At 42.2% G+C, this 27,759-nt stretch overlaps 1 protein-coding gene across 2 annotated transcripts in view; it reads left to right on the top strand.

Moving 5' to 3' along the window:
* The window catches only part of TANGO6 (transport and golgi organization 6 homolog), a 174,380-nt gene that overhangs the window by 142,028 nt on the left and 4,593 nt on the right, over window positions 1-27,759 (top strand). For both annotated transcript variants that reach the window (XM_043437929.1, XM_043437930.1), the window contains exon 17: window positions 2,400-2,513. In XM_043437929.1, the coding sequence (XP_043293864.1) occupies window positions 2,400-2,513 (114 nt within the window). The remainder of the gene's footprint in view (window positions 1-2,399; window positions 2,514-27,759) is intronic.

Here is a 27,759-nt window from a genome sequence, read left to right as displayed (position 1 = left end):
AGGCAGTGTTGAGTATGTCCTTGGGGCTGGAGGTGAGAGCGACCAGCCATGAGAGTGACTTGTTCAGACTGGCCAGATGGAAGAGAGAGGCCAGGCATCTTCCCTGCTTGTAGTGTTTAACGAGGAGTCTGCCCCACTGGCCTGCTGAAGGACAGCATTCCGAGTTGGTTATGGGAGCTTGACCTGAACGGAAGAAGCTATTTGTATGTTTTGATGGTATGTGCAAGACCGTATTAAAATTCTGATGCCTTGAAAAAACATTTTGCACAACCGAACGTTGTATACATGTCATGGGATTTGGTACTGTGATGAAGGTGTTGAGGAAGGTCCAGAAACACTTCTGGTCACAGACCTCTGCCTGACTGTCCTGAGTGGCTGATTGCAGATGGGCTTGGTACAGTCTGGTCATAAGTCACCAAGAGCACAAGGCCATTACGGCTGATCTCAGCAAGGTGTGGAATAACCGGCTCCTCCCAGTAACATCTTTAAGGTGGCACAGGGATTCAAGGACTGGCCTTACAGCAGAAGCCCTTTTCCAGTCAAGATGCTTTTGCCTGTCCTGACTGTGGAATAAATGCCTGACAGTCCGAGCTGATTCTACACTGAACCTTGAGGCAGAAGCGTTGGACCAGGCGGGTTCCAGGCCAGGAGGCTTTTGTCCACCAAATGTAGAAACGTGGGCCAGAACCAAACCTTGAAGGAAGCAGGCAAAAGGCTTTGGAGAGTCTGTGTATTACATGGGCCTGGGCTGGCTTTCATACTTCAGTTATCAGACTGAATAAGCTAAACTTTTATGTGTCAGGAAGGCCTCAGACCTAGCTCCAACTTGTTCTCTGATTTCAGCTCTTACCTCGTAAATACTAAGCCTGCAAGTGGAGGTACCTATTATACTGTTGCCTTTTTGGAGGTCACCCAAGGGACTCCTCCGAGGACTGAATTGCTTCTACCGTTAATGCCAGAGGCATGGAAGCCACTGATGGCATTGGGTTGGGGTCCCAGGTGAAAAGCAAAAGCAGCTTGCTGAGTCTTATTGAGAAACAGTCCCCAGAGAGTTGAGTTTTTCTGGGATTTCCCTTCACTTGTAAGCGTCAGGCTTGTCTAATAGATGTACAACTTGATTAAATGCCAGTACATCACAGATGCAATTATATTTAAGAACAAGCTACTTCTTCTAATCCCTTTGCCATCGCTGATTAATTAGACACTTTGAACTATGCCCAACTGTTTGAAAGCTGTGAAAAATACAACCTGCATAGTTAAAATTTCTGCACAAGCTCTTTCCTCATTTGTGCCTACGTGCTTTTTTTAAACCTTTTTAAAAAACCATTCTTTAAATGTAATATGTATTTATACATGTTCCCAAGCACACAATCTGGCTATTTTCTTATCATGGTTAGCAATCCTACCAGTTGGCCAAGATACACACTCACACAGTAAATCACATAGCAAAGTATGTAAGAAACCAAGTGAATAATTTAGACTTACCTTCAGATTTTTGCTGTCATTGGTTATGCTCCAAAATGTTTGTTTTTTCCTTCTCGATCTTGCACAAATACCTCGTAAAGGATCATTACTGCTGTTTCTAGTGGTATCTTTTTACAGAGGTTTTAGAATATTTTTGTTGTGCCTACCAAGAGCAGGGTGGGAGCAGGATGGCTAGTACAAGGTATAGAAATTTTTCATTTTATGATGTATAATTATTACTGTGTATCTTACACCATGTTTTGCAAATAATTCCCAAGTCTTTTCTGTTATAGAACTGTCTTTTAAAGTAAATGAACACTAAAAGACCCATTCCGCAAGTGAAGATGCCCAGGCAGGGAGTCTCAGAAACTGACCCCTTGTGACTCCCATGGGCCATACACTGGACTTGTAGGATGGGGTATCTGTACACGCTAGAATATCAGTTTGAATATTTATGTATTTCTCTATCCCTGGACTGAAAATTTCATCAGTTGACACATTGATCCTCATGCCAGGCCTTGAACTCGAAAGCCTGCTTGGGTCAATCTTCAAGGTCCTCACATCCCTATACACCACTGTGTTTCAGATCAGTTTTTCTTTCTTCAACTTGATGTCCCCAAAGTGGTGCAGGTAACAGTTCCTGCCACTTTGGAGGAGAAATTTACCTCTGACCATGCCTTTATTATACGCACGTATATTTCCTTCCCACTCCCAAATCTCCCTCCTGAATTCCAAACCAGATTTTGCCCCTTTCCAGAAAAGCCAGACTAAATCAGACTACATCTCTCCCTTTTCATGGAGAATGAGGACGCAGTCCACCCCTGGCTAAGCCAGATTTTTGCAATGAATGTATAGAAAGTGGAACACAGTTGAAAGGCTTTAGGTAATTATGCAACTCTGATTTTTATTGACTTCTTCTTCCCTCACCCTCTTAGGTAACAGCTTGTCTGATTGCTGTGGCGAAAACAGACCATGAAGTCCAGGTGCGGAGAGCTGCCATCCACGTGATTGTGCTGCTGCTTCGGGGACTCAGCCAGAAGGCCACTGAGGTAAGTCAGTCTCTTACCATTTGCAAATCCCCTCCCTCTTTGTTCTTTATCTGTTCATCAGTCTTCCTTTCACCAGGACAGGCCTGGAACCTTTTTCCTGGGTGAATTCATACAGATGAATCAAGTCAACAGGGACTTTTATAGCAGGAAAATTCTGTTGTTTGCATCTTCAGTAAGAGTCTTGTTTTCTCTGTATCACATTAGGCAAACTGCATCCTAACCTCCAGAAAAACCAGGACACAAGTTTATAGGTTGAGGTCCTGGGCCCCAGCATTCCCTTCAGAGGGACAGGTTCCAGGGTGAGCTATGGACCACACCAAGCCTGCTTTTTATAGTGTGAACTTGAGTGATTTGTCTTCCTGACTCATTTCATTGTTCATATGGAATCACTAAAGGGCTTCATTTCAAATGTCTCCTTTCTAGCTGTGAGTGCAATCCATGAGATTTTAGTCGTTGCATAAATTAAACTTTTATTCCTCCAAGTGGGTTTGGCTGGATTTCTCCCCAGTGTGTGGCCAGTCTAGGAAGAAAGTATATCTGTTCACGTGTGTGCTGAGAATGAATGACCTCTAAATTAATTTTCTGCTTGATTTTATTGGAAACACATTCCCAGTTGACTTTATAAAGAGAGTTTGCATTAATAATTCACTTCTTGGCATCCACAATGCTTGTCTACGGCCGACACATCAGTATTTAACCAAGTGTCAGTGAAGCCATTAGGAAAGTGTTTTGTCAGACACTTGGCTTTGTTCATGCTAGAATTTTGCCAAATCGAGTTCCTGACACCATTTTTGTACAAGCATTAGTTATCCCCCAGTTATTTTATCTAGGACCTTGATTGGAGTGGGGGACGGAGAGATCATAACTTGACATTGCAGATAATGGTTTTAGGGTACTCACTGTTCTTGTTGAGAATCTGCTGTACAAAATGAAATTTAAAGTCAGTGTTTTTTTTACCCACTGTCAAAATCTACGAAACTCTTGACAAATATAGCATTGTCATGTAAGTTGTTAACAACAGAGGAAACTGGGTAAGGAGTATACAGGAATCCTCTGTATTGTCTCTGCAGCTTTTCTGTAAATCTAAAATTATGTCAAAATAAAAATTTATTTTAAAAGTTGAGTCACAACACTATTAAACTAAATCTTAAAAACTCTGTAAGTGCACACATCCTTACTCAGTGAGGGAGAGAGGGAAAGTGTGTGTGTATGTGTGTAGCATAGCAAATGTCTGGTTAGTAAAGTGCAAGAAGAAATAGAAATGCTGTCCAGATTTTTTCACATCTGTATGTAGCCACTGAAAGCAACACTGCTTGTCTCACCAGTACGGAAATAATTTGTAGCCATGGAAGGTTTGTGTCACTTTCAAAAAGCCATGTGAATGAAAAACTTCTGTTCTCCAAACTGTCTCCAGTCTGTACTCACTGAAATTTAGAAATTGTGCTTACTCAGTGAATAAAGAAAACGAAATGAGAGGAGATGAGTGTACAATTTCTCTTCCTGGTGCGCCCTTGAGACCAGGTGTGTTAAGTCTTGTAATCGTAGGTGTGATTATCATCAGGGACACTTTAATGAGAAGCGGAGATAACCGCAGAGCTTTCAATCTAAGATTTTCTTCACTGCTCTGTTTTGCCCCCAGGAACAGCTGAAATGAAAATGCCACTTTGTTGGTGAAGTTTTGTTTTGTTTTGTTTCCTCTTAATCACTGTCTCTCAAGCTGCAGAGTGCCAAAAGATAATCCTAGGTTTCAGTGAATTCTCTGTTTCTCGTGGATGTGCTGGCCTGCAAACTGTGCTCCCGGCAGCTTGAAAAGAAAGCAGAGTCCAGTAAGAAGTGGAGGTCCAGAAGATCAGGAGATAGACTGGAATCAGAGAGGGAAGACATTACCACCCCCACCGATGGGGTAGCTTTTACCTTTTTCCCATTTGTACGTAGCTAGAATAGCCACTTTGGAGGGAAATATAGCCTTCTCTTTCTTAATGAAACACTTTCTCTGCTTAGCCTTGTTTTGGCCTTATGATCATATCTGTTTATTTACTCATTCTCAAGTATAACCTGCAGCCAGAAGGGAACCCCCTTTATAAGCTAATTCTGCCTTACCTTTGCTGAAAATTGAATTTACAAGGAATGCCAAGGAGAAGAGATATGTTTATACCTGTGCTTTCTGTTGGCCTCAGAGTTAAGAACAGCCCTCCTTATCATGGAAATTATGAGACAGGAGACAGCATGGGAAAATTGTGCCTAACTCTCCAACTCTCCCCAGGTTAAGTCTTTGCAAGGTGACTTGTTTATTCTGAGAATTGTAAATGTTTAGCACATCCATATTATTAGGACATTCATTCATTCCAAAGACAGTAATGAATAATTAGAACAGTAATGGCTGAGCAACAGCCTACCAGTTGTATCTGGGAGGCATGCAGTGCATTAGGGGTGCATACATGCTCAATTGCTAAGTCGTGTTCAGTTCTTTTGTGACCCCATGGACTGAAGCCCACCAGGCTCCTCTGTCCATGGAATTTTCCAGGCAAGAATAATGGAGTGGGTTGCCATTTCCTCCTTCAGGGGATCTTCCCTCAGGGATCATAGCCTCATCTCCTGCATTGGCAGTTGGCTTCTTTACCACTGAGCCACCAGGAAAGCCCTTTTAAAGATTTTTGAATGAGTGATTTGGTGTGATCAGAGGCTCTCAGAATCCTGACCGTATATTTCCCTTAGGAGCAATAGTTCAGTATCCATTAATTCAGGATCTGTTAATTCAGTGTTCACACAATTTTATAGAACATAACTATTAATATTACAAATAACAAGAATCAACTATATATACACTGGGGAAAAGGTTGAGTATCTTAAGAAAAAGAATGAATGATGTGGGGTTGACCATAGTTCTAGATTTATGTAGGTAACTAATACCACAGTCCTCTGCATAGTTTACTGAAAGTTGACTTAGAAGAACTGTGAGGGCCTTCCCTGGCAGTCCAGTAGTTAAGACACTGCAATTCCACTTCAGGGGGCATGGGTTCGAGCCGCATGGGTTTGATCCCTGGTCAGGAAACTAAGATCCTGCATGTTGTGGTCAGAAAAAAGAAAAAAAAAAATCAACTATGAAATACTTTAGAACTTTGCACATAGGTTTGTAGTGACTAAGTATGGTGACATTTTAATATGGAAACTTTCTCCCTTGTTTTTTAACATTAAAAAGTAATTATAGCACATACCATTTCTTCCTTCTAATCCCTAATTTTTAGTGACAAAAGAATAATCTATACTCTAATGGGAGATAAGTAAGTCGGCTTTAGAATTTATTCCTTCAAGATGACAACCAACCCTCAACACCATCTTGTGTCTTCAAAAATAAGCAAAATCTGGAAGCATCTTCAGGGAGAAGAGTTTGAGATTAATTATTAATTGATGGTTGAGTCAGGTTCAGAGCCAAATCCAGGCCTCCACCCAGGAATTTTTTTTAAATATTTATTTATTTGTTTGGTTGTGCCAGGTCTTAGTTGCAGCTTGTGGGACCTAGTTCCCCAACCAGGGATTAAACCCAGGCCCCCTGCATTGGGAGCACAGAGTCTTAGCCAGTAGACCACCAGAGAAGTCCCAGGAATGGTTTTTAATTCCTTCTTTTGAGTCCAGTGTTGGACTCTGATACTAGCAGTCTGTTCCCAGTAACATTAGGAATAGTGGGTTCACTCACTTTTGTGCAGTTGGAAGTTGCTCTCCTACTTTTTTGTGAGAGAGAAGGCAAAAACCAAGGCTTAGAAAAGATTTGTGTATGATGTTATTTTTTTTAATGACAGCAGTCACACATGGTTCATCCAAAAGATTAGCAAATGCGTCTTGGGTTCACCTTGTGCCTGTCTGTCCAGACTGAGAACTAGAAACCAAGGGGGATGTGACAGTCTCTGACGCAGCAGGTTTTAAGTGAACTGACAGACTACATGGAATCCTTTCTGCATTTTATTGGCTTTGCTTTATCCCCCAAATTATTTTGACATTTGTTGTGGGGTTCTTTGGTGCTATGGGTGCAGTTAAACGAGCCCAGTTTCCTTCCCAGAGCTGGTTCCACAGACACTACTCCTTTTAACAAATCAGAGGTTCCATATGAGGAGCAAATGAAAAGAACATTTATATAAAAATGACTTGGATCCAGGTAATAATTACTCCTTTGTAAACTTTGAAAAAGAGCTGAGGAGAGGCCTTTCAAGACTGAAATTAAGGAGTATCACCCCTTCCTGGGAGCATAACGCCACTGCCAGTTGAACAAGGCAGGAGTTCTGTCAGTCATGCACTACTGGCCTGGGCTTAGGTGTTTACCTATTGATAATATTAATAAAAGGCATTTAATAGGAATTCAGCATTTTGCGACATTGTTTATGATGCCCTGGAGACAGAGGCATAGAGGGGTTTTAAAGTATGTTGTATCCCCCACAGACACTTCCCTCTGACTCACTCTTAGACATTCTTCTTGCTGTTGCTCCATTTCAGTCTTATAGAAAAAATCCTCTGAGGCCCTGTATCAGTTTCTTAGGGCAATCATAACAAGTACCTCAAATGGGGTGGCTTAAAACAACAAAACTTGACTGCCTTGGGACTCCCCAGGGTGGTTCAGTGGTCGGGACTCTGCACTTCCACTGCAGGGGGGCATGGGTTTGATCCCTAGTGAGAGAACTAGGATCCCACATGCCACAGCCAAAAAAATATAAAATGAAATGATTTTAAAATAATATAATGAAGTAAAATATTTACTGTGCTGTAGTTCTGGAGGCCAGAAGTGTAAAATCAAGGTGGACTGTGCTCTCTCCGAGGTCAGTTGGGAAATTCTTCCTTGCTTCTCCTCAGCCTACAGTGGTTTGCCAGCAATCCTGAGTGTTTACTGGCTTGACAGTACTTTATTCCAGTCTCTGCCTCTGTGGTGGTCTGCATGCTCCCTCTGTGTCTGTCATTACATGGCTTTCTTCTTGTAAGGACACCAGTCATTTTGGGTCAGAAGCCCACCCTGCTCCAGTATGACCTTATCTTAACTAATTGTATCACTCCCACTCTGTTTCCAAATAATGTGGGGTCACATTCTGAGGTACTGGGCGTTAGGACCCAAACACAGGGGGACTGGAAGACAAAATCTAACTCATCAGCGGCCCTTAGGATCCCGTAGTCCTTTCTGTCTTGTGCTCATGCTTCTCCACTTGTTCATGATTGTTGCATCTTGAGAAAAGCCTGTTCTATGTGGAGTGTCTCAAATATCAAAGACAACAGTGATGAGGATTATAGTGGGGATGATGTTGTTATTATCATTACCACCATAACCACCACTCATGTCTGATCCATAGATTTGCTGGGTTGTGGAATGACTAGTGAAAACCCACCAAAGATAATTTTATATTCAATCCAAATGAATAGGAAATTTCTTTCATGGCTGGAACTTTAGAACCTTATACCTTCTATCATGTCAGCCCCTCACCCTCAGTCATCTCAGATTTTGCAGTTGAGCCTTTCAACTCTGCAAGCATCTTACAATTGTATACATCACCTCATTCCACCTCATAATTGGTACCAACTTGACTGGGAATATGCACAAGAGCCTAGAAGCTTTGTAGTTATTGAACTACAAGGACGTTTATGTTTGGACTTATTAACCTCCAACACTGTTGTTTTCCCCCTTTCTTGCCTACCACAAGGAAGCCGTGGATATAGCACCACAAATAAGAAGAATCGTGCTGTCTGCTCTCATAAAGCAGGCGCTGAGCTAGTACGTTGCTGTATTGTCTCACTTGACTCCCTCAGGACCTCTGAGGGCTAGGTGCTGTTACCCCCATGTTACAGATAGCGAAAGGAAGCCTTCAGAGGTTAAACAAGCCACCCAGGCTCACACAGCTAGTGCTGAGTGGTAGAGGTTTAAGCCCTGGCTGCTTTTCTGTAAGGCCCGTGCTCTAGCCTGCTTTACTGTTCCGAACCTCATGCTGCTTACTTTTTTAAAAACAAAGAGTGGATAAAGATTATTTTTTAATGCAAAGAATTACACCAGTAGTATGTGAAAATATACAATAAGCAGTCACTGATTTAATTTCCCATGCTGAGAATGTTTAAAGCAGTGTTGCGGTTTATTGAGTGGAGACTTGGTACCAAGTTTCATTTCCTGTTTAGCCATATACTTTCTCTGTTAAGTAGCAAGTACTCATCCCTTCCCTCTAGCAAGGTGTTGCCAAGAAACTGTGATTACTTTCTTTACTTCCTAAGACCCAGTCAGACCAGAAGCACAACTTTTCAAATGTTCATTCCCACACATTAAAAATTAAATGTTTAGTCAGTAATGAATGCTTGTTTTTCCAAGGATCTCTACCATCTCTCAAGATTTCTATATGGGATAGTGATTCAGAAGTCATGTCTCGAAACCCCTGAGTTAAAGAAAGGGTTTGCAGCTAGATAACCCTGGAGATTGTCAGGGGCATTTTTCAGTGGTGTATTTGTCCCAGGCTCTGAGCCAGGGTCCAAGAGAGCCGCTGGAAAGTTGTCAGAAGAGTAGGACCAGGCTGGAGACAGACCCAGCCTGAGGGAAGCTGGTGAATAGAAGAGAGGCAAGGCCAGGTCCAGGCAGACAAAGACACTTATGCAAGGCCACTGCTGCTGACCCAAAGGAAGGTAAGATGACCATGCTCTGTCCATCAGTAGCACAGTAGCCCCTGTCTCCCCTCACCTTGTAGGTTTTTCTGACATAATTTCTAAAATTGAGATATAACTGACGTAACTCATATCTGTAAAATTAAAGTCTACAATTCAAGGTTTTTAGTATATTCATTAAGTTGTGCAAACATCACCACCATTTAATCCAGAGCATTTCATTACTCCCAAAAAGAAGCTTTGTACTCATTAGCAGTTATTCCCCCATGACCCCTTCCAACCCATGGCAACCACTACTGCCTATGGATTTCTACTATGGATAGCCTACTTTCTACCTATGGATTTGCCTTTTCTAGATACTTCATATAAAAAAGAACCATAATATGCAACCTTGTGTGTCTGGCTCCTTTCACTTAGAATAATGTGGTCAAGATCATCCATATGATGATCTTGTACCCATATGATGATCATGTATCAGGATTTCATTACTTTTTATTGCTGAATAATATTCCACTATGTGGATCTAGCATATCTATTTACCCATTCATTCATTCATTGATGGACATTTGGGTTATTTCCACTTTTCGGCTATTTTAAATAATGTTGCTATGAGCATTTGTGTACAGGATTTTGTGCAACATATGTTTTCAGTTTTCTTGGATATATACCTAGGAGTGAAGTTGCTGGGTTGTATGGTGCCTCTATGTTTAGCTTTTTGAGGAACTGCCAGACTGTTCTCCAGCTGCACCATTTTTTATTTCTACCAGCAGCACATGAGGGTTTCAAATGTTCCACATTCTCATTAGCTCTTGTCTGTCATTTACCAGATTTATAGCCATCCTGCTGGGTGTAAAGTGGTGTACTTTATTTATTTTAGATTTTATTGTAGTTGATTTACAATGTTAAGTTAGTTTCTGATATACAGCACAGTGATTCAGTTACATGTATTCTTTTTCATTGTAGGTTATTACATGATACTGAGTATTAGTTCCCTGTGCTATACAGTAGGACCTTATTGTTTATCTGTTTTGTATAGAGTAGTTTGTGTCTGCAAATCCCAAACTCCTCATTTATCCTTCGTCCCCTTTGTCCGTTTTGGCAACCATATGTTTGTTTTTTGTATCTGTCAGTGTTTCTGATTCACACGTAAGTTCACTTGTATTTTAGATCCCACGTGTAAGTGGTATCATATGATACTTGTCTTTCTCTGTCTGGCTTACTGCACTTAATATAATCTCTGGGTCTATCCGTGTTGCTGCAAGTGGCATTACTTCATTCTTTTTATAGTTGTGTAGTATTCCATTGTATATATGTGACCATATCTTCTTTATTCATTTATCTGTTGATGGACATTTAGATTGCTCCTGTGTCTTGGCTATTGTAAATAGTGCTGCAATGAACATACATCTTTTCGAATTATGGTTTTGTCCAGGTATATGCCCATATTTGGGATTACTGGATCATATGGCAACTTTATTTTTAGTTTTTCAGGAACTTCCATACTGTTATCCATAGTGGCTGTACCAGTTTACATTCCCATCAGCAGTTTAGGAGGGTTTCCTTTCCTCCACACCCTTTCTAGCATTTATTGTTTGTGGAGTTTTTAATGATGGCCATTCTGACTGGTGTGTATTTTTTTAACTTAGTAATTTTTATTTGATTCCTCTGATAATTAACGTTGTTGAGCATCTTTTCCTATGCCTATTGGCCATCTGTATGTCTTCTTTGAAGAAATATCTATTTACATTTTCTCCCTATTTTTTGAGTGGGTTATTTGTCTTTTTGTTATTGAGTTGCATGAGCTATTTGTATATTTGGGAAATAAAGCTCTTGTTGGTTCCATTGTTTGCAAATATTTTCTCCCTTTCTGTAGGTTCTTTTCTTTTTGTTTATGGTTTCCTTTGCTATTCAAAAGCTTATTAGTTTGATTAGTGCTCATTTGTTGTTGTTTAAGTTTTTTGCTTTTTTTTCTATTGCCTTGGAAGACTGACATAAGAAATATATGCATTCCTCTTCCCCATTCTCCTTATACAACCACATTACAGTTTTTACTGTATAGCATTTAGTGTTTATATTATTATGACTATAACTATTATCTATAGCTCAGCCATGTAATATGATTATGTGATTTATGTCAGATTTATGATTTATATTCTCTTTTAAGAGTTTTGTGGTATCATGTCTTATATTTGCCTTTAAGTCATTTTGAATTTATTTTTGTGTTGGTGTTAAGAACTGTTCTGACTTGCATGCCACTGTCCTGCTTTCCCAGCATTACTTGTCAAAGAGACTATCTTTTCTCCACTGTATACCCTGCCTCCTTGTCAAAGATTAATTGACCATAGGATTTGGGTTTATTTCTAGGCTGTATTATATTCCATTGATCCATATGTCTGTTTTTATGCCAATACCATGCTGTTTTGATTACTGTAGTTTTGCAGTAATGTCTGAAGTCTGGAAGGATTTTGCCTCCATCTTTGTTCTTTTTCCTCAGAATTGCTTTGGCAATTCTGGGTCTCTTGGATTCCATATAAATTTTAAGGTTATTTGTTCTAGTTCTATGAAAAATGTGGGTAATTTGATATGGATCACATTAAATCTGTAGATTGCTTTGGGTATTATGGTCATTTTAACAATATTAACATTTATAATTCAAGAGCAGGGATTATCTTTCTGAATCATTTTCAGTTTCCTTTTTCAGTGTTTTACAAAGTTCTCAGCATATAAGTCTTTCACCTCCTTTGTCAGGTTTATTCCCAAGTATTTTTTTTTCAATACTGTATTAGAGGGGATTGTTTTTTACTTTCCTTTTCTGATATTTCACTATTAGTGTAAAGAAATGCAACAGGTTTCTGTATATTAATCTTGTATCCTGCTGATGAGTTCAGTTCAGTCAGTTCAGTCACTCAGTCGTGTCCGACTCCTTCCGACCCCATGAATCGCAGCACTCCAGGCCTCCCTGTCCATCACAAACTCCCAGAGTTTACTCAAACTCATGTCCATCGAGTCAGTGATGCCATCCAGCCATCTGTTGTCCCCTTCTCCTCCTGCCCCCAATCCCTCCCAGAATCAGGGTCTTTTCCAATGAGTCAACTGTTCGCATGAGGTAGCCAAAGTATTGGAGTTTCAGCTTCAGCATCAGTCCTTCCGATGAACACCCAGGACTCATCTCCTTTAGGATGGACTGGTTGGATCTCCTTGCAGTCCAAGGGACTCTCAAGAGTCTTCTCCAACACCACAGTTCAAGAGCATCAATTCTTCGGCGCCTAGCTTTCTTCACAGTCCAACTCTCACATCCATACATGACCACTGGAAAAACCACAGCCTTGACTAGATGGACCTTTGTTGGCAAAGTTATGTCTCTGCTTTTTAATAGGCTGTCTGGGTTGGTCATAACTTTCTTTCCAAGGAGTAAGCATCTTTTAATTTCATGGCTGTAATCACCATCTGCAGTGATTTTGGAGCCCCAAAAAAATAAAGTCAGCCACTGTTTCCCCATCTATTTGCCATGAAGTGATGGGACCAGATGCCATGATCTTAGTTTTCTGCAAGTTGAGCTTTAAGCCAACCTTTTCACTCTCCCCTTTCACTTTCATCAAGAGGCTTTTTAGTTCCTCTTCACTTTCTGCCATAAGGGTGGTATCATCTGCATATCTGAGGTTATTGATATTTCTCCCGGCAATCTTGATTCCAGCTTGTGCTTCCTCCAGCCCAGCGTTTCTCATGATGTATTCTGCATATAAGTTAATTAAGCAAGGTGACAATATACAGCTTTGATGTACTCCTTTTCCTATTTGGAACCAGTCTGTTGTTCCATGTCTAGTTCTAACTGTTGCTTCCTGACCTGCATACAGGTTTCTCAAGAGGCAGGTCAGGTGGTCTGGTATTCCCATCTCTTTCAGAATTTTCCACAGTTTATTGTGATCCACACAGTCGAAGGCTTTGGCATAGTCAATAAAGCAGAAATAGATGTTTTTCTGTAACTCGCTTGCTTTTTCGATGATCCAGCTGATGTTGGCAATAGAGGGAAACAACAGAATGGGAAAGACTAGAGATCTCTTCAAGAAAATTAGAGATACCAAGGGAATATTTCATGCAAAGATTGTTTCGATAAAGGACAGAAATGGTATGGACCTAACAAAAGCAGAAGATACTAAGAAGAGGTGTCAAGAATACACAGAAGAACTGTACAAAAAAGGTCTTCATGACCCAGATAATCACGATGGTGTGATCACTCACCTAGAGCCATGCATCCTGGAATGTGAAGTCAAGTGGGTTTTAGAAAGCATCACTATGAACAAAGCTAGTGGAGGTGATGGAATTCCAGTTGAGCTATTTCAAATCCTAAAAGATGATGCTGTAAAAGTGCTGCACTCAATATGCCAGCAAATTTGGAAAACTCAGCAGTGGCCACAGGACTGGAAAAAGTCAGTTTTCATTCCAATCCCAAAGAAAGGCAATGCCAAAGAATGCTCAAACTACCACACAATTGCACTCATCTCATGTGCTGGTAAAGTAATGCTCAAAATTCTCCAAGCCAGGCTTCAGCAACACGTGAACCGTGAACTTCCAGATGTTCAAGTTGGTTTTAGAAAAGGCAGAGGAACCAGAGATCCTACTGATGCGATGCTTTTTAAAATGTTTACTCTTACATTTCTAAGTAGCATGCTTATACTCTTATTTCTTGATTTTTCAGTTCATTTAATGACTTCTGACTAGATCTAATATGCACAAGTGGGATGTAGTCATTATGTTCCTCAGGTATAAAAAAGCTGGCCTGCAGTGAGAAGGAATGAAACAGCAGAGTATATGTGGCTTAGACTTAGAGCATGAACTCTAAGACTAGAATGTCGAAGATTGAGTCCCCTTGGTTTCCTCATCTGTAAAGTGGGGATAATAATAGTACCATTTTATAGGGTTGCTGTGAGAATTAAATGAACTTCTTTATATAAAGTATTTAGAATGTATAGGCTCTAAAAAGTCAATATGTATTAGTTATTATTAGTGTGCCCCCCACAAATATATGCATTCCTCTTCCCCATTCTCCCTATACAACTACATTACAGTTTTTACTGTACAGCATTTAATGTTTATATTATTCTGACTATAACCGTTATCCATAGCTGAGCCATGTAATATGATTATATTTCCTTTCTTATATGAATTTCAGCTTTCTCTGAGGTTGATAAATGCCTCAGGTTTATAGTTGTTCCTTTTCTATAAATGTATGATCAGTTCATCCCCAGTCTCTGCTAAAAGTTTATAAATCTCTTAAAAGTTTCAAATACATCAAGTACTCTAATATCTTCACATGACTCCTACAACCCTTCATCCACTTGCTCTTCTCTGGACCCATTACTTTCTAAACCTGTTGCAAGATTTAAGAACAGAACACTTAAAAGCTCATGATGCTCTGTGTGCATGGGCAATACTTAGGAACAGGTGGACTTTATAGGAGGGTGATCTGGCCAATTCGTTGGGAGATTCCAACTTATTTTGAAGTCTTATTTTTGAGTCTGGTTAGAGAAGAACTGTCTTGTCTCCTTCCTGGAGGATGTGAGCCTGGCTCTCAGGGTTCTGAAAGACAGGTGGAAGGAGGAGGGTGGCAGTCTCACCACTCAGTGTGTGGACTTTCACATAATTGTTGTTTTCAACATAGCAACCTCATCCTTATCTTTATCTGACGTCCATCTATCCAGAGTCTCTCTAATTGGACCTCAAGAGGATAAAACTCTAGACTTCTGCTGTGGTTGGGGAGGGGCAGTCACTTGGATACAGAGTGGAAGGCATTGGGGGGCCTAATACTACTCATACACACTTCTAACCAGGGCTTCTGTTCATCTCCATGTTAAGAAGTATAGCGCATCAACTCCTGAAGTTTTTTCCATTTCTGTGGTACATTAGACTTGCTTTTGGGCTTCTTAGATTTAAGAATCAATTTGCCATCCAAACCAGGACACTTCTGAGAGGACACTATTAATAATTATAGCATCACAGTAGATGTAATCTGTACTAACCTGGGCAAATCAGAACCATGACCCTAGGATTTATCCAGTTGCTTTCTAGCATCTGAACTTTTGTTGCCATGGCCTTGTTAGTTCTTTTTGTTCTGACAGCAGCATGACCACTGATGGTAGCCCAGTGTGGCATCTTACATCTAACACTGAGATATTCTCTCTCTGGCCTCAAATGCAAAAATTTCAGGGGAGAAACATAATGTGCCAGCTAAGATCGGATACCCATCCCAGGTCAGCCAGCGTGCCTGGGCCAAGTGGGACGTGTGGGGTTGCTGATTTGTATAAAATGAGGTTCAGCCTCCCTCATAGCCATTTATGAGAGAAGAGGCTGGAGCCAGTGCCTGGGAGTAGGGGTTAGTCCCGTAGATTTCCTCAACAGTAACTTGGCCAAATCAATATGACATGAGTGATGGATTTAAGAAGTAAAACTGAAAAAATTGGGACTCAGTACCGTACTGTTTCTGCTAAAATGTAAGTGTACAACTTTTTCTAGTGATAACATAAGTGACAGTTTGGAAGACCTAACATTTAAAGACTGCTCACTTTCTGCCTCTTCTGCATACTCATTTACATAGATTTACATATGTTAGAACCTGAGTTGTCTTCCTCTTCTACATCAGACTTAAGCTGTTTTATTTTCTGTAGGATAGCTTTATCCTTACCCTTCCTAATCTGATCTAAAATCACTAAGAAGATACTGTCATTTAAGCACAGAATTTTGAAATCTTCGTGGTAGAAAAGTCCTTAGAGACTATTTCATTTACAATTCACAAAAAATTTCACTTTGCTTATTAACTCCGTGAGTTGCTCCTTCAACATGAGGTGTCCATGGTCAAATAACTTTGGAAAATGCTGTGTACTGCTGTATACTCCCCTCCTGGAGATTCTGTTTACGTTTACCTGTTAAGGGGTTTGAGAAGTCCCACGACAAAGAAAACTACCAGCTTCCTCAGCTCCTCAGCCATTTACCAAGGAACCCTGTTTTCATTATAAGCATGCCAAGTAGTAATGTTCCATGGGACATACTTTGGAAAATAATCCAACCATCTTGTTTTATGAATGAAGAAACGAAGTTCATGAAGAGACTGTGGTTACGATTTTCCAAAGGTAATGCCAGGAAGGATTAGCACTGTTTCCAGTTATTCTTGGGAGCTTATGTTGGTCAAGGGCTTGCGAGAATATAGTATCTCCCCCTCTTCCTCTTGCTTAATTCTGTCACCTTTTTATCCACAGTGTCTTAGGTCACGTCATGAAAGTGAATTGGAGCACAAGATAACCATCATATGTGAAAACATCAATGTCAGCTCCCTTTCTCTAGATCAGAACCAACATACTTTGATTACAACAAGTTATTTTAACAAATATTTTAGAGTTTCCCTTTTTATCTTCCTGAAATGAAATGTATAGCTCCTTAACCTACCTATATTTAAAAATCAATGTAATATTCAACTATAATATAAAGAAGGAATAAAAGAATAGTATTTTATAATAACATATTTTAATATAGAAATATCTAGGCCAACTCTAAAGATACAATGAACTGTTCAGTTCCTCTTCTATGTAGAACTATCATGAATGTAAGAGCTACAAATACAAATCAATAATAAATTTCTTATACCAGCTACTGAGAAGTAAGTTGAGTAGCCTGATTTTCCAAACTGGTAAACTGCTCTCTCTAAAATTCCAAACAAATAAAAATATTAGCTTCTCTCAATTTATATAGTACTTGCCTTCCTAAAAAAATCAGTGTATCATACAACCTAGTGAAAATACTTTTATTGAGCATTTATTATATGGTAGCACATATATTTAAGTGCTTTAAATTCATTCATTTAATTTTCATAATGATCCCACTTAGGTATGATTAATATCTCCATTTTATACATGGGGAAACTAAGACAGGGAAGATAAGTAACTTGTTCAGCAACTATTTAATAGTAAGTTACAGCCCAGTCAATGAACCCAGGCAGTGCAGCTCCCGAACTTGTCCTCACAGGTTCTGTGACTGTCATCTGAAGGACTCAGAAACTGAGTCACTTGGGCATTTTCTACATAGAATATAGCTAATGGAAGGCAGCTTCAGATCCTGGAAACCAAAAGGAAAACAGACCAGAGTCTCTCTTTAGTGTTGGTTTACTGTCTACCCTGGAGAATGACAGAGAGGGAGAGCAGAGTGTTGGGACCAGCCTTGGACCCAGATGCCCTGCTCCTGGGACCTGCCAGAGTGAACTGTTCAGAGAGCAGAGACAGGAAACAGCCCAGGCTTCATTTTTATTCTTCCTTGTGTTCCTGTAGCCCTTGCCAAAAGCATAGGCCAACCATGGACTATGCCATCTAGCAACTTCTCATAATGGACCCAGAACTGAAAAGGAAGGGAGCTGAAAAAAACTGAAAGAGACACAGTGCCTCTGGGGCTGCAGGCTGGGAAGTGAGAGGCTTGGGACTTCCCTCCTGCCCTGCAGCCTGATTGAGAATCTGCTCTTCCTCTAAGAGTGATTGTGCTAATAATCAGATAGGCCTCTGGGTTGCAAAACCCACTTATCTTTGCTCCATCCTCTGAAAGGGCGAGGTTCTGACTAAGGGTAGTCTCCTTGGAGTAACTTAAAATAACAGTTTGGATTAATGCTCTGGGGTCTGTTCCAGCTCATTGCTCATCACCCCACAGTGTGTTTGCTCTTAGCAAATCTGCTCCAAACAAATTGTGTGTTCTCTGAGGTTTAGTATTTAATGATGTAACTAACGTGTACTAAGGGTCTACTATATGCCAGGCAAAGCACTGAGTTCTTTTTTTTTCTTTTTTTTTGACTGTGTCAGATTTTAGTTGCAGAATGTGGGCTTAGTTGCTCTGTGGCATGTGAGATCTTAGTTCCATGACCAGGGATTGAACCTACATTCCCTGGATTGGAAGGTGATTCTTAATCACTAGACCACCAGGGGAATCCCAAGCACTGAGTTCTTCACATGCTTTATCTCATTGAACCCTGACAACCTTGTGAGATAATTACACTCATAACCCTACTTATAGGTAAGAAAATTGAAGTCAGGAAAGTTTACATTTAGGTGCCCAGGTCAGACAGAAGAGAGCTGAGCCAAACCCAGGCTGCTTCATTGCCAGCTGTCTCTTCTGAAGGAACTAAGAAGAATAGGCCTGAGATTATACTTGAGGAAGACGTAAACTGTTACAAGTGTACTGGGACAGACCTGGATTCCTCGGACTTCTTTCCTTCACCACGGGACTTCTACTCTTTTAATTCTCCTAATTAGTAGATGTTCAGTTACTCAGTGTGGTAAGAGAGCCGCCAAAGAGATCTTTCTGAAATGTAAATCTGAAGACCTGTCCTCAACTAACATTTTTTCAAAGGTTCCCTGTGGTCCCTAAGATAAATGCCAGGCTCGCTAGCATGATGGACGGGTCCTTTTTAATCGGGACCCCTCTGGACTTTATAATTCTCTCCTATACTCCCCCCGCCCCCAACCAGGAGCCCTGAGAACTTCGCACCAGCTCCACATATTCAACATACTATTTCTTGCCTCCAGCGTATTGGTCCATACTGTTCTTTATGCCTCAGATGCCTTCTCCTGCCCCAACCTGTCCATCTGATAAACTTGTATTCATCCTTTAGAACTCTAAATGTTAAATGTTCTGGTCTTTGTAACAAGCCTATCCTGATTTCTCAGGCAAATTTAGTCCTCCTTTTTCCAGGCTCTATAGTAGTTTATGTATCAGGTCAGGACCACCGTAGATATTGCACTTCTTTGTTCACCTCTGTTGTCAACAGGGTGCAGCCCCTGAACACACCGATCATATATATATATTTTTTTTTAATGAAAATGCGGTAAAGGGACTTCACTGGTGGCCCAGGGGCTAAGAGTCTGTGCTTCCAATGCAGGGTCCTGGTCAGGGAACTAGATCTCACATATCATAGCAAAGATCGAAAATGCCACATCTCAGACCCAGTGCAACAAATAAATAAGTAATTTTTTAAATGTAATAAATATACATGACACACACAGCACATCAGTAGCATTAAGTACATTCATGTTTTTGTACTACAACCACCGGCATCCCTCTGCAGGACTCTTCGTCTCATAAAACGTAAACCCTGTACCTGTCAAACACTAACTCTCCCCCTCCTTCAGCCCCTTCCAACCCAGGGATCGAACCCAGGATCTTCCCAACCCAGGGATCAAACTAAGATCTCCTGCGTTGCGGGCGGATTCTTTACCAGCTGAGCCACCAGGGAAACCCAAGAATACTGGAGTTGGTAGCCTGTCCCTTCTGCAGGAGATCTTCCCAACACCAGGAATCGAACCGGGGTCTCCTGCATTGCAGGCGGATTCTTTACTAACTGAACTACCAGGGAAGCTCACCCTTCAGCCCCAAGCAATCTCTGTCTCTCTGAATCTGACTACTTTTCCACTCACTCTTATATTCCCCAAATCTGGCACATTGCTTTGCACAGAATAGCACTTAATAAATGTCTGTTGAGAGAGTGCATGAAATCTTTTGTCTAAGATGCATGGAGCAATACATGTCTTAAATTTCTTTGTACCCGCCTTTGCAACAAATAGACTGCTTAGATCTTAATCTGGAAATTCTGGGGCTTCCTAACTTTTCCAGTGTTCACCTTTCCCCAGATCAGAAGTTGCCCAAATAGGTGTTCTCGTTAGGAGGGAGCTTTACCTTCCTTACTCAGAAACGCCTACAGTTTTCATTGCAGTTGGGTTGTAGACATGCTGTCCCCAGATCAGCTGGAAGGAGTCTTGAGGCACGGTGACAGAAAGCATACTGACAAGCAACCAGAACTGGCTGCATTTCAAAACTTGGCTTCACACACTCACACACACAAGTGTGAGTGAGTGTGTGTATGTGTGTGTACGTTGCTGTCAAAATTGTAGCATATGTATTTTCCTTAATTTCTCCCATCTGAGCAGAGGTTTTTTGCCATAATTACAGCTAACCTAGTAATGGAGGCAGCTGAATGCATTTTTGGGGAGCCTATAACTTCCTCTGTCTTCAGAGTTGCACTCAAAAAATAAAAAAGAATTGTATTCTAATGTACATGTTTAAGAACAAATTTTTTAAATATTTCAGGAAAAAAAGATGCAATATTAATTTGTGGATCAAAATGTTTTTCACCCAGTCCCCTTGCTAGAAAATGCAAAATCTAGTAGTTGATAGTTAAGAAAATTCTATAAAGTGCAACAGGTCATGTCTTGATCACATCACCCTTGCTCTTGGCACTTAGATTTTTCATGGCCAAATTGTCATAGTGAGCCTTCTTTGGAAACCATGACATGTCTTCTATGGAAATAGCAACCCACGCCTGGGAAAATTTCATGGGGTGCCTGGGAAATCCCGTGGACAAAGGAACCTGGCAGCCTGCTCCTTGGGGTTACAAAGAAGTTGGACATGACTTAGTGACTAAACAACAACAGCAACACCCAGTATTTTTGCCTCACATGTTGCATCGCTATATCCTGGCTGCTCGTTAGAGTCACCTGGGGAGCATAAAAAGAAATTAAAAAAATATTCTTTTAAGCCTTTAACCTCATACCCCTAATATTCTGATTCTTAGGTGTGAAGTGGGGGCCCACACATTTTAATAGTTCTCCAGGGGATTGTAATCTGCAGCAGAGGTGGAGAATCACTGTTAGAATGGTGGTGTTGCTCAGAGGCAGAGTCTGGGCTGTGTAGCAATACTTAAGCATTGGTGGGCAGGTTGCTTTTTCTGCTCTAGTCCATGCCGTGTATATATGAACACATACTACCAACCCTGCCAGGACTTCAGTGACTGTGGTTTTCTCTGGCCTTTTGGTGTAACTCTCTAACCTTTTCTTCCTGAGGCATCTTGCACAGAGCACTGAATTCCACTAGTGTGTGTGCATGCGTGCTCAGTCGCCCAGTCGTGTCTGACTCTTTGCTACCCCATGGACTGTAGCCCACCAGGCTCCTCTGTCCTTGGAATTTTCCAGGCAAGAATACTGGAGTGGGTTGCCCTTTCCTCCTCCAGGGGATTTCCCAACCCGGGGATTGAACCCACGTCTTCTGCGTTGACAGATGGATTCTTTACCCCTGAGCCATCTAGGAAGCCTGAATTCCACTAGGCAGACCCTCTAACTAGGGGTTCCCAACCTCCAGAATCTAATGCCTGATGATCTGAGGTGGAGCTGCTGTAGTAATAATAGAAATAAAATGCACAATAAATGTAGTGCACTTGAATCATCCTGAAACCATCCCCCAACACCCCAGTCCATGGAAAAACTGTCTTCCACGAAGCTGGTCCCTGGTGCCAAAACAGTTGAGGACTGCTACCTTGAGGAGAGTGGCCTGCACTTCCCTGATGGCCAGTCAAGCTGGACAGGAGGCTGTGTGAGCCACAGGAGCCTGGGGGTGCTGTGAGATGCCCCAAGCTAAGCAGTGCCCCAGAGGAAGCCTACCGCCTGCAGTCAGCCAGGAACCCAGCTGCTGTTCCTCCTCCCTAGCCAGGCCTCATCCAAATTAGCTACTTTGAAAGTGCAGGGAAAAGGTCAGATTCTCTCCAGAGCATCCACCTGTGTGTTGGATTTCCTAGTAAGAGCAGGGTTTGTAGTGAGACCTGATGGATGCAAGTTTGAATTCTAGCTGTGTCCTTGAGCAAATCACTAAACCTCTCTACATCCCCTTTCCCTATTTTGTCAACTGGGCCTCAAAGCACCTACCTCATAGGATTAAATGAGATAATGCACATGAATGGCTTAACAGTGACTGAAGCTAGTAAACACTCAGTGAATGGTAGTAGTGAGCCTTCACAGGCGCTGTCTGATCCCACGTGGGAAGCATGAGTGTAGAAAGGGAGCAGGCTGGTGCTCCCTCGGCAGGGTGTCTGCATGGAAAGCTTCGAGGGCCAAGGAAAATGAAGCCCCTTTCCCCCAGATGCCGTAATTGAGTACAGTTTGAAAGCTGGGATTGTAATCCCCTTCCACAGACAAAGCGCCCCATCTCCTCTCCTGTGAGCAGCAGTCTGCTGCCTCTGCACATCCTCCGGCCATTTTTTCCTGCCTTCTTTGTTCTATTTCCGTGCCTGTGGGGATGTAGGAAAACTGCTGCCTTCCTCAGGTTGCTATTTAAAGACATTCTGAGAGATGCTGCCACCGCTGCTCCTAGCGCCACGGCGGCGGCTGCTCCAGTCCCTGCCACAGCGAGTGAACAGCCCCAGTGCCTACTTTTTGTTTAGGATCCCTGAACTGTTACCTCTCCCAGGGGTTCACCGAAAAGCCCATCTTAGTCTTTGCCCCTCAACTGCCCAGCCTGTCTGCATCCCTGTAGCGTTCTGAGCACATCACTAGTTACAAATTTCCCCTTATTTTTCGATGAAAATCACACCTGATACCCCCTCACCCCCTTCCCACCATCTCCACCTTGCACTTGAGATGCCCTTCCCAGAAAGGATAAAAATGCCATTTATCTCTAGGCCTAGCAGAGAAAAATACTTTAAGAATAAAAGGTTTTGAAAAGCTCAGTAACCTCCAGCATTAATAAGAATGCCGCCCTGAACTTCAGCATGTTTGAGATGATCTGTCAGGCACACATAGGAATCTCTCAGGCATTAGTAATCTTGTCTTTCTCTGCTGACGCACCCAGCGCTTTTCAATGAAGTGTCTCAAAAGCCAGGTCTTTCTGTTTGAATTGGGCCTGATATCTTTTTCATAGAGCCATCAAAGTGAAGTTTTAGGTTTTATCAGTAAAGCATTTATCCTTCTTTGGACCGAACTTCCTCAGTGAGGTTCAGATTGTCTGCCTCCGTCCTGCTTCCCCACTTTATTTTGTTTCCTGCCCATTATCCGAGGGAGGCCTCAGAGCTGGGCTGCTCTCTGCTTGACCAGAAGAGCACTTGCTGGTACTCTAAGCTCTGTGCAGGGTGCGCACTGTGTTCCCGACCACCAGAGCCTGAGGCTGGCCCCGATCCCATGCTCAGACTGCATCAGACCCGTTTCCCCTCTCTTACCGCCCTCCCCTTGTTTCCGGACATCTCCTCCATTTATTCAGCTCCTTCTTTGGCTCCTGCTCTCTATTTTTCATCTTCAAAGCTGAGCCTTTCCCCTTATTTTCTTAGCCCCTGGGTGGTAAATCCAATTGCCTCAATGTCAGAGTAATAGTACCACTGATATTTTGAATTATTGATCACCACACTGTGATAGCAAAGTGCCCTCAGCTGCATTATCTCTTTTGCTCTCACAGTAAACTTGTAAGGTAGGCAATAGGAACATAGGAGTGCTTATGTTCCCCACTCCATAGTAGTCAAAGTAATAACCACTTGGAGAGGCAGGATAATCTAGTGGTTAATAAAGAGCATTGACTCAGATCCAGACAGCCAGGGTGTGAATCCTGCCTCCTGCTGTCACCAGCTGTGTGGACAAATTGGAGATAATAGTACCTCTCTCGTGGTGTTGTGAGGATTCAATGAGTTACTAGAGATAAATTGCCTGGAACCACATTTGGCACATAATAGATACTATGTGGAGATTAGTTGTTGTTATCACATGTTCATTCATTCTTATGTTCCTTAAAGATTATTACCTGCCAGGCTCTGCTTGCAGTCTCAGTGATGCAAGAGCAGTAAGATCGACACAGACTGGCCTCAGAGAAGTCGCAGTATTTTTTAAAATTTATTTGGCTGCACCTGGTCTTAGTTGGACAGCACGTAGGATCTTCAGTCTTCGTTGCAACATGCAGAAATTGAGTTGCGGCAAGCGGGATCTAGTTCCCTGACTGTGGATGGAACCTGGGCCGCCTGCATTGGGAGCTCAGAGTCTTAGTCACTGGATCACCTGTGCAGCCGCCACCACATGCAAATCCTTGCGCTTGGATCGTTACAGATAGTCATTCTCACAGCAGCTTTAAAAGGAGGCAGTGTTATTCCCATCCCGAGAGGAAATCTTTGGTGTTCCAAAAGCCCAAGTGGTTTGCTCAGGATTCCCCAGCTGGTAATTGGGGTGCCAGGATTCACTTCACCCAGTCCACCTGCCAGCAGACCATTAGGTTCGACTCTGCACGTCTGTCTCCCCCAGACAGTGGTGAGCTGCTGAGGGTTGGAGCCGGCCCTCAGCACCCAGCTGGCTGACCTCAGTCTCCTGCACACAGTTCGGGAAATGTTGGCCAGCTTGTGCTCTGTTGTTGATGCTTGACTGTGTCCCATAACTAGTCTCTTCTGATCTCACTCACTTCCCTCAGACATTAGGCTGACGTTGGTTTTTGGTTTTAATTTATTTGGCCGCACCAGGCCAAATTGCATCATGTGGGATCTTTAATCTTAGTTTTGGCATGCAGAATCTTTAGTTGTGGCATTCAAACCCTTAATTGTGGCAAGTGGGTTCTAGTTCCTTCACCAGCGGTTGACCCTGGGCCCCCTGCATTGGGAGCATGCAGTCTTAGTCACTGGACAGCAAGGAAGTTTTAACATGGAAGCACAGGGGTCAAGATGAGGATTCTCAAAGGTTGACCAGACTTCCTCATGCCACACCTGATGCTTATTTCAGCCTGCCTTTAAACAGAACTAGTTGGATCCTGGGGTCTCCTCCTCTTCTGGGCCCCAGTCAGAGAATTTTTTTGTCTGCCAGGTCAGTATCCAGCCACCAACTCCAGTTCACTTGTTTCTCATGTCAGCTCCTGCCTTTTATTTCAATATCTGACTTCCCTGTTCTTTCTCTGCTTTTGTCTTTGTGCCCAGCACTTATTTCTTAACCACAAAAGGCATCACAATTCTTCTAGCTCTATAGAAGACTGAATTTCTAAATACAGTTAGTGTGTGCTAGCGTTTAACTTTTTAATCCTTTCATATTTAGTAATCCATTTTTGCCTTAAATATTACAAAAATGTAGGTGGAAAGTTCTCCTCTAGATCACGCTTTCTGAAATTCTTATTTCTGTAAATGTCTCATCTTTGGCCATTTGTATGTCTTATTGATCTCACATAATAATACAAAAGAATAGCAATTTCACTTCCTTTAGTTTCATTTGTAAAATCACCTGGAAGGGTGACTTTTAAAATGTAAATGAATACTAATTGCTAAATGTATTTACTCATGGAGTTTACGTTAGAGAGGTAGTTTGACTAGAGACATTTTTTTCCTTCCTCTGTTTCCCAGATATTCTGGGTTGTGGTTATATTGTCTTTATAATCAAATATATAAATAAGCTTAGGAATTAAACTGAAGAGAGCTATTCGCCCTGTATTTCTTCTTTTGATCTTAACACAGAGATACAACCACCACTCTGGGTGTGTTTGGGGTCAAGCTCATTGAAAGAGGCAAACAGTTTTCCTGGTTTTCCATTGAAAAGGCACCTGTGCGCCCAAGGCAGTCTTTTGCTCACACAGTCCCTTTTCGGTGGGTCATGCCTCATCTGGCTTTTCTAAGCCATGTCTAACCTGAAGGCTGCCTGTGTCCCTGAAGCGTCCGCTTTGTCTGCTCCAGGGAACAGACCCCTGGAAGGCGAGGGTGGAGGGGGAGGAGAGGAAGTGTGTGTGTTGCACCCACACTCTAAATTCTTTTCTTAAAAGCACCTGAACCCCATCCATTTCCAAAGAGCTTTTAGACTAGGAATCTGGGTACTTCTTGAAGCCATCCCTGGCCCACCCCACTCGCACCCTCCACCACCTCTCCCTAGAGTCCTAGGGCCTTGCTGCTTGGGGGGATGAAGAGCAGGTGTGTTGAACTCTTAATGAGAGGTTTCCTCTGTGGGATTGCCTATATCCTGCCCACCACAGAGGCTCCTGTGAGTAACTTTACCTTTGAACTCTCCTTGTATTCAGCCCCTGATCCATGGGATTTGGTGACAATCCCTGGCTGGCGGAAAGCTTTGATCCTTGGGGAGTCCAGAGGAAGTCCTGTAATGTGTGGGATCCTCAGCTCTATAGGGACTGGGGAGAAGTCTCAGGGTGGGTTGCTAAGACAGACCCATTAATTAAGAAGGAGTCTTTTTCCTAACACACAGTTACCTAAAAAAGGAGATCCGGTAACTGATAACAAGGGACTCAGCACCCCTGAAGTATGAAGTGGTGTTTGCACAAGCATTATTGTTGTTTTAAGGACACAGCAGTGCCAAGAAAAAATTCCTACCCACACCGGGAAAGAAAAAGCACCTTAGCTACCAGAATGCCTTAGAACTCTCCTTTTTAACAAAGAAAAGCTCATCTTACTTTGTTCTTGTCTTCCATTTTTAAAATTGGAATACAGTTGCTTTACAGTGTTGTTTTAGTTTTCTCCTGTGCAGTGAAGTAAGTCATCCGTGTGCATACGTATATGCCCTCCCCCTTGGACTTCCCGCCCACCCTCCCCATCCCACCCCTCTAGGTCATGACACAGCAGTGAGCTGAGCTCCCTGTGCTGCATACCACAGCTTCCCACCAGCTCTCTGTTTTACACATGGTGGTGTATATGTGTCAGTCCAAATCTCCCGTTAGGAGGCTCTAGCAAAAAATCTCTAAGGTATCTCTGGCTAGGTGAAAGAAGAAGAAAAATAGATGACCTTATAATAAACAATGGGAGCACTAGAATCTCTGTATAAGAGACACTGGGCTATAATCCATTGAAGAGAGTGTCGGGAGATTTGTCTTTAAGTTTTATTCACAAACAGGCATGGCATGCTAGTTTGCTTAAACTGCGTTTATTTGAGGTGGTTTGAGGGTGAGGGGGGACAGACAGTAAAACTTCCCCTGGCCACTCTGTGGTGCCACCCACTGGCTACAAATAAGTCAGAGCGAAGACCTTACCGCATGGCAGGGAAATGTTCCTCCTCACCTCCATAGGCAGAAATAACTTCCTTTGCTTCCGTGGAATCACGTACACTTATCTCTTAGATTGAGGATCACACTGGTGTGCGTGTCTGCCTCCCTGCTGGGCTATAGCTGCCGGAGGGTAGGGCTTGTACATTATTCACCTTTTATCACCAGCACACTGCCTGGACACGAAGTAGGCCCTCAATAACGATTATTGAATGAGTGAGTAAGCATGAGGCAGTCACTGTGGGGAGTCATCCTCTTTCCAGAATCGTTTCTCCTTTTCACACTGGCAACCTTGGGGAAGGAGAAAGCTAGGTTATGAAAGGGCAGCAGGTGATAGTTCCAGAGTCAGACACCTGCGCGTCATGACCCAGCAGCTCCGAAGAACGTCAGGAGACAACCGCGTGGCAGAGGTGGGGTGGCATCTTTGTGGACTTTGCCTGTAGGATTCAGGCATTTAATGCTGAGACATCGGGCAAGGAGCAGAGAGAGTTGTCTGTAGGGCCAAGTGCATAATATGTGGGGCCCGGTGCAAAATGAAAATGCAGGGTCACTTGTTAAAAAAAAAAACAAGGAGAAAGTACTGTTCAGGGTTTTTAAATATTTCAAGTTGTTTTCCTTTCTTCCACAGTCTCTCTGTCATTTGACTTGTCAAGGGGTTTATTATTTGCTGTTAACACTGTTCTAAGTTGAGAACCTTTTATGTGTTAGACCATTAGCATTTATTTTACTGATCATCTTTACATTGTGTGATGCCAACTTCAGATGTTTAACTCATTTAAACCCACACATGTTTAACTTATATGTGGGATCACCACAATTACACAATTTGTATTCTGTAGCTGGTGCATGC

This window comes from Cervus canadensis, chromosome 18, assembly GCF_019320065.1.
Source record: "Cervus canadensis isolate Bull #8, Minnesota chromosome 18, ASM1932006v1, whole genome shotgun sequence".
In the NCBI taxonomy this organism is placed as follows: domain Eukaryota; kingdom Metazoa; phylum Chordata; class Mammalia; order Artiodactyla; family Cervidae; genus Cervus; species Cervus canadensis.
The sequence above is the reverse complement of the archived record's forward strand: the minus strand, read 5'-3'. Positions and strand labels throughout refer to the sequence as shown.